Here is a 6,344-nt window from a genome sequence, read left to right as displayed (position 1 = left end):
CATTTTCCAACATTTAAAAAGTACCATTATAAATTTTTGGTTTATTGAATATTTTTAATTCGATATTAAATGTATATTAATTATAAACTTGATATAATTTTTTTAACATATTCTAAAAAATAATTTAAAATTTAATTTAATAAAATACTAATACTCCGTGCATCGCACGGGTGAAATACTAGTTATATTAATATTGAAATGTTGTACGGAATATAATTGGAACTTACCGCTAATATTATATATATATAATTAAGTTCCAAGGCTTCACCACTTTCATCGTAAGTAAACAAAAAAAAAAAATGTTTGGAACAGCTAGCGATGAGAGGGAAGTATGTGTACCAGCAAGCGAAGCATGGAAAGTGTACCGAGGCCTGCTGCTAGCCAAGATCGCCGGCGAATCGCTGCCGGAGTTCATCAGTAAGACCGTCGTCATCATGGGCGACGGAGGTGTCGGAACAATCCTCGAAGTCTTCTTCACTTCAGGTACTTTTAAGTTGTTCTTTGGATTTGAAACGATGGATTTAATTTCAACCCACAGTGAGAACATATACGGATCGATCAGTTACGTACGTATTTGTTTTGCAAAAGCTAAGCAAATTATTTAATCATTTTCATTTTATTTAAAAGAAAACTTCAACCAAAAAAAAGAGTTTACTAAAACATATATATATATATTATATATAGTTCATCCGTCCTAATTATATAAAATTAAAGTTTCATTTTGATTTGTTCCAAATATATGATTCATTCTACTTTCAGTATCATTTTTCTTGTATTTTATTTACTAATATATATATCTCTCTTAACTAACTATTAGAATATGCACATATATTATAAAGAAATTAAACCAATATAAGAAATTATGGATTTGTTCAAATAATTTCAAAATTAATCATTAATGTTTTTATCCCTTACGGTTTAGGTATGAAATTTTAGAAAGAATGAGGGTTATTTTAGGAAGAATGAAAACCTTTCAATAAACCTAAATAATATAAGATGAATAATACTAAATATACTATCGTACAACAATATTTACAAAAATTATATCATGAGATTTGATAAGTAAAATTTTTGTATCGAATTTTTTTAGGTGGAAAAATTATTGTACAATTTTTGTTGTACCTGTATCATTAATATTTACCAATAAAATTATTTGATATGAATGTAAATTAATGAGAGTAGGGACGCCGGGACCAGCCTCTTACAAGGAGAAGTTCACGGTGGTGGACGATGCGAGGCGCGTGAAGGAGACGGAGGTGGTGGAGGGTGGGTTTCTCGACCTAGGTTTCAAATATTATCGTGTTCGGCTAGAGGTGATCGAGAAGGAAGACAAGAATCGTTGCATAACGAAATCAACCATAGGGTACGAGGTCAACGAGGAGGCGGCCGCCAACGCCGCTTTCGCGTCCATAAAATCGTTAACTGACTTGATGGAATCCGTTGCCAATTATCTACTCAAGAATCATAACAAAGATATTTCCGGTGCTAATGCTTAAATCTACTATCTTGTACTCGAAATAATTGAACGCCTCATCAAATATTGGAAAGCTATTATATCATTATATTAATAAAATCGCACAAGAGTTCATAAATCAATTTTTCATCATGTTTTTATTTTCTTTTTCTTTTTTTATAAAGATATTAAAATAAATAACAATTATGGAAAAACATGAATTTTTTATCTACAAACGGGGCGCCGAATGGAGATGAAAAAATTATTGTTTCTTTAACTTCATTTTAATTAACAAAGTACTTTTATAAATATTTAATAATTATCATCCCTATAAAATATGTAAAAAAAAAAAATAAACTCCCTATGTTAAATTAAATATTTCTGACAATCCCTTTTTTAAAAAAAAATTAAGACGATTTGTGCAATTTGTAGATGATTTTGCAGTTGTTTTATATTTTTTTTAAAAAAAAAGCCACCGTGTTTTAAAAATTAAGTGCTTTTTAATATTAGAAGGAATTAAAAAAAAACATTAGAAGAAGAAACTTTGCCAATTTTTTTTCCTTTTTGGGAAAACTTGCAACTTTATTGATGGATAGTAATATTTTTAGTTACAAGACTTTGCAGCCAAAAAAGAAAATTCTCTGCAGTGGCGGATCCAGAATTTTTAATTTACTCGAACTAAAATTCTAAGCTCTCGTATCCTTTAATATTTTGAATTGGACTACCCGGATTATCACAAAATTAAACCAAAATTATTCAAAATTTTATATACAAAATTTAAAAAAATTCGGGCCCGCCCGGGTGAGCTTCCACTTGGTTCCGCCCTTGATTCTCAGGCACCCATGAAAAAGATGCAGGGAAAGAACAAATAACAGTTTTTAAATAATGAACTACTTCATTGATCGTCCTCTTAACATAGAAAAAAGAAAAGCTTCTTGATCTTCTCATATCGAAAGATCACGATATTTTATTTTAAAAAAATTTTATTTTCAATAGCCATCGTATATATTTTTTTCTTTTTATTTAAACAAATTATTGCCATATATACACCACATGTTGAAATATATATATATATATATATATATATATATATATATATATATATATATATATATAAGTTATTATTATATATCGATTAAAAAAACTAAAGTCAACTAAATACAAAATTACTATAGTTATTTTTACTTTTTCATAAAAATAATTTATTTTTAATAATTATTAAATAAAATTTTAGCAAAAACAATTATTTCAAAATTCATTTATTGTGTGTTGGATCAATTTATAAAGTTTTGGTAAGTTAACATTCTAAGACAAAAATTGATTAAGCCAAACTGGACATTAAAAAATCACATAAACCGAATGACTAAGTCTAGTATCGAACTGAGCTATTAGACTGAACGACGTATAACTAGGACTAATTAACTGAAAGATCTAGTCCACCACACTTAATGAGAATAATCTCAAACCAACATTACCGGAGCTACAACTAGAATTTGGATAAGGTTTTCCGTTGAAATAGTAACTGAAATTTCGCAAGCACTACCTTCAGTGTACTAATGTCAACAAGGACGATGAAGTGGAGGAAGACAAGAATAATGGCTACTATATTTGGAATGGATACGATTTGATTTTATTGATCGTTAAGCCAGATATCTATAAATAGAAGAGGTGACCAGTTTAATTGTGTCTTATGCAATCATCGCACAATTAAGTTCAATTATTCAAGCTTTCAAGAGCCAAAATGATAAAAGTTTTCTAGCACTTCTCATATAAGCTGATCATAAAGGATCATTTTTTTGTGCTTAAGATTCAGTTCTATAAATATTGAAAAATTGACAAAAGGTAAACTGTTCAAATTGTTTTAAAGTGAGTATACTAGCATTTTGAGTTAGACAGTGGTAAGTCCTACTGAATCGAATTGTGTTACAAAGTGTTGTAATCTCCAAAGTTTTCTAGTAAAAATCATTCCTACAAAGAAGAACGGACCACTAAGTAGAATTATGTCAAAATACTTTGATATATGTTACTCGATAATCACTAATGCTAAAATAATATATAATTATCTGCCGCGAATACAAAATTGACGAAGTAAAAACTTTTTTAGACTTCACTGATAAAAAATAACGGCTTCACTTAAATTCGAAGTGACATTTTACTTTGAAATCTTTATTTGATGAAGTAATAAATGAAAATACTCTTTTTTTTTTCTTTTTTTAATCAATCAACTTTAATTCATTCTCTCCCTCATTTTATCCAATTGTGCAGATCGATCTAGCGTCCTCATTATATTCCATTGTGCAGATCGATCTGGGGCTTCCCTGCCACTTCCGCCTGGTATGTCGATATCACCTTGTTGTCGATCCCATTTTTTCTCAAACCCTAGCCGGCCGCTTTTCTCATCTTTGATGCTTCAACACCGCCAAAAATGACATAGAAACACCTGTATTTGAAAGCCTGAGGTTTGAAGCCTTTTATTTTTGGCATCAATTTGATGTTTAAACTCAATCTTGCGAATCAAGCGATCATTTATTGAGTTCATACACAAGTTTGAATTCAAAGCACATGATTTTTAAAAAATAAACTCATGTGTTGTGTTGTCAAGATTTGGTGCGTTGATTATGTAAGAAATTATATATGCATACTTTTCTGTTTTGTACCCTAAGCCTCACCTATAAATATTCATCCATTCTTCATTCCAAAATCACACGAAAACACAAAATTCTCTCTTCCATAAAATCAAATTATAGAAGTCTTTATAAAGGATTAGTGTGAGATTTTATTAAGGATTGTTTATCCTTGGAAGGAATATGATTAGTAGTGAGAAAATGATTTTGTAATCTCAATTTTCTTGTCTTCTTTGTCATTAATAAATAAATGATCTCCTTGAGTGTTCTTGAATAGACGTAGCCCAATTGGGTGAACCACTATAAATATTGGTGTCCATCTTGTTCAAGTTGTTGATTATATACTTGTAATATTCCGTTGTGATATTACCTCAGGTTTATGCTAATTTCCTGATATCCCAACAACTGATATTAAAGCAAGGTTCTCAAATAATATAGGAAGTCCTTGTATGCTCTGTTGTTGCATCTTATTCTGAACTTCCACTTCAGAAAAGGATTTTTAGGCAGTATTAGGGAAGTAGTTCTTTTGTATTCGGGCTTTGATGATTAATTTGTTGGTAGCAATCAAAAAATATGGGGGTACATACAATTAAGTATTGACTTCGTCAAGAGTGGCATCTTGAATGAAGAAGTTTGGCAGAGATTCCAGGGAGCTTCTAACTCACAGCCAGATGTTTTGGCTGGGGAGTAAAGGGGGAGACGCAAGATCAAATGTATCAAACATCAGAATCTAAGGAGCAGTAAATCCTCAGGTAGATACACCTACATAAGGTGTCATCATTGTGGAGAAAAATAGCATATTTAGAAATACTGCTCACAATCGAAGGACAAAAACAAACATGAATCCAGTTAAACAAACAAACTCCATTGACGAATTCAATGTCGTTCACGAGGCAGAACAAGAATCGATAAATCTCGAAACTCAAGAGACCACTTGGATAATCGATAGTGGAGAAATCGTTCATGTAACATCCCAAAGAAAATGATTTAAATCCAACACATAAGGGTAATTTTATGTGGTCAGGATGGGGAATAACGACATATCTAAAGTCGTTTGAAAAGGAGATGTGAACTTGTCTACCATGGATGGCTCTACACTGATTTTGAATGACATCAGGCATGTGACAAATATTCTCCTGAGTCTGATATCAGTTGAAAAACTGGATGAGGAAGGTTTCTGCACCACCTTCCGAAACGGGGCATGCATGTAAGATTTCAAAAGGATCACTAGTTACAGCAACATATATATGGCTCTTAAAGTGATGAGATCATTGCCAAGAGAATGAGATGTCAAAACTATGGCAATGTTAGAATCAAAAGACTTGAGCAAATTAGAACTTCATGATCTATTTGCAGATTTGAAAGTCTATGAGTTTGAGAAGTAAGAAATGGTGAGAAACCTTCATCAAGTCGGTCAACCAAAGCCCTCACTATTGTTATTGCTAAAACTACCACTACTGCTGAGGTAGTATCTGAGAAGACAACTTAACAAATCAGCAATGAAACAATGTCATTCTTTGTGAAAATATTTTCAAGATTCATAAGAAAAAGAAGAGGGTGTATCAAAATCAAAATAGAAACTTCAAGAAGGAAACCCCTACTATAGACACGTCATGCTTCAACTATGGAAAAACTGGTCATTTCCTTGATGAATGCCCAAAACCAAAGAAAGATGAAGTAAAGAAGCAGAAGGGACACAAAATAAATGACAAGAAGTCCAAAAGAGAAAGAAAAAGCAATGACAACATAAGACAACAAAGCTAAGTGGGTAGATTCTAGATCTGATTCTTCTGATTCAGAATCTCAGTCAAGCGATAGTGACGATGAAAAGGTCGAATGTCCAATGACATATATTGATTTGGAAACCAACAATGATGAGGTATTTGATTTTGATTATAAGGAATTTACACGACAATATTTAGTTAATGCTTTACATGATACGGTAAAAGAATACCAAAGACTTTCTCAATCATTCGAGGAAGTTAATACTATAGACACAAGCTTAAAAGAACAAAGCAGCAAGCTCAACTGCAAGAAGCAGAGCAGCTGTGAGGTTTTAGAAGAAGAATTCAGTAAGTTGAAAACTGAGAATGTCATAGTGAATGCAGAGTACCAGAAAGTGATTGAGGAAAGAAAGAGGCTACATCTTCTGGTTAATACATAGAGCAAGTGTTCTGTTTCCATAGAGAAAGATTCACGAATTACATAAGTCATCCAGTGATAAGACTGAACTTGGCTTTAGAAGAATTCTCATATTCTGAAAATAA

General features: G+C 31.5%; 1 protein-coding gene across 1 annotated transcript; it reads left to right on the top strand.

Moving 5' to 3' along the window:
• Positions 1 to 251: 251 nt before the first annotated feature.
• Positions 252 to 1,596, top strand: LOC140883825 (norbelladine synthase-like). Its single transcript, XM_073290417.1, has 2 exons — positions 252 to 483; positions 1,183 to 1,596. The coding sequence occupies exons 1-2, from the start codon at positions 300 to 302 to the stop codon at positions 1,494 to 1,496; spliced, it is 498 nt and encodes a 165-aa protein (XP_073146518.1). The 5' UTR covers positions 252 to 299; the 3' UTR covers positions 1,497 to 1,596.
• The last annotated feature ends 4,748 nt before the right edge of the window (positions 1,597 to 6,344 follow it).

The sequence above is a fragment of the Henckelia pumila genome, chromosome 2 (assembly GCF_033568475.1).
Source record: "Henckelia pumila isolate YLH828 chromosome 2, ASM3356847v2, whole genome shotgun sequence".
In the NCBI taxonomy this organism is placed as follows: domain Eukaryota; kingdom Viridiplantae; phylum Streptophyta; class Magnoliopsida; order Lamiales; family Gesneriaceae; genus Henckelia; species Henckelia pumila.
The sequence above is the reverse complement of the archived record's forward strand: the minus strand, read 5'-3'. Positions and strand labels throughout refer to the sequence as shown.

Bases quoted from the DNA above. Each gene is read 5' to 3' on its own strand.
- LOC140883825 (XM_073290417.1), top strand. From the start codon at position 300: ATGTTTGGAACAGCTAGCGATGAGAGGGAAGTATGTGTACCAGCAAGC. The intron at 484-1,182 runs GTACTTTTAAGT...TAATGAGAGTAG, and splicing joins CGAAGTCTTCTTCACTTCAG to GGACGCCGGGACCAGCCTCT.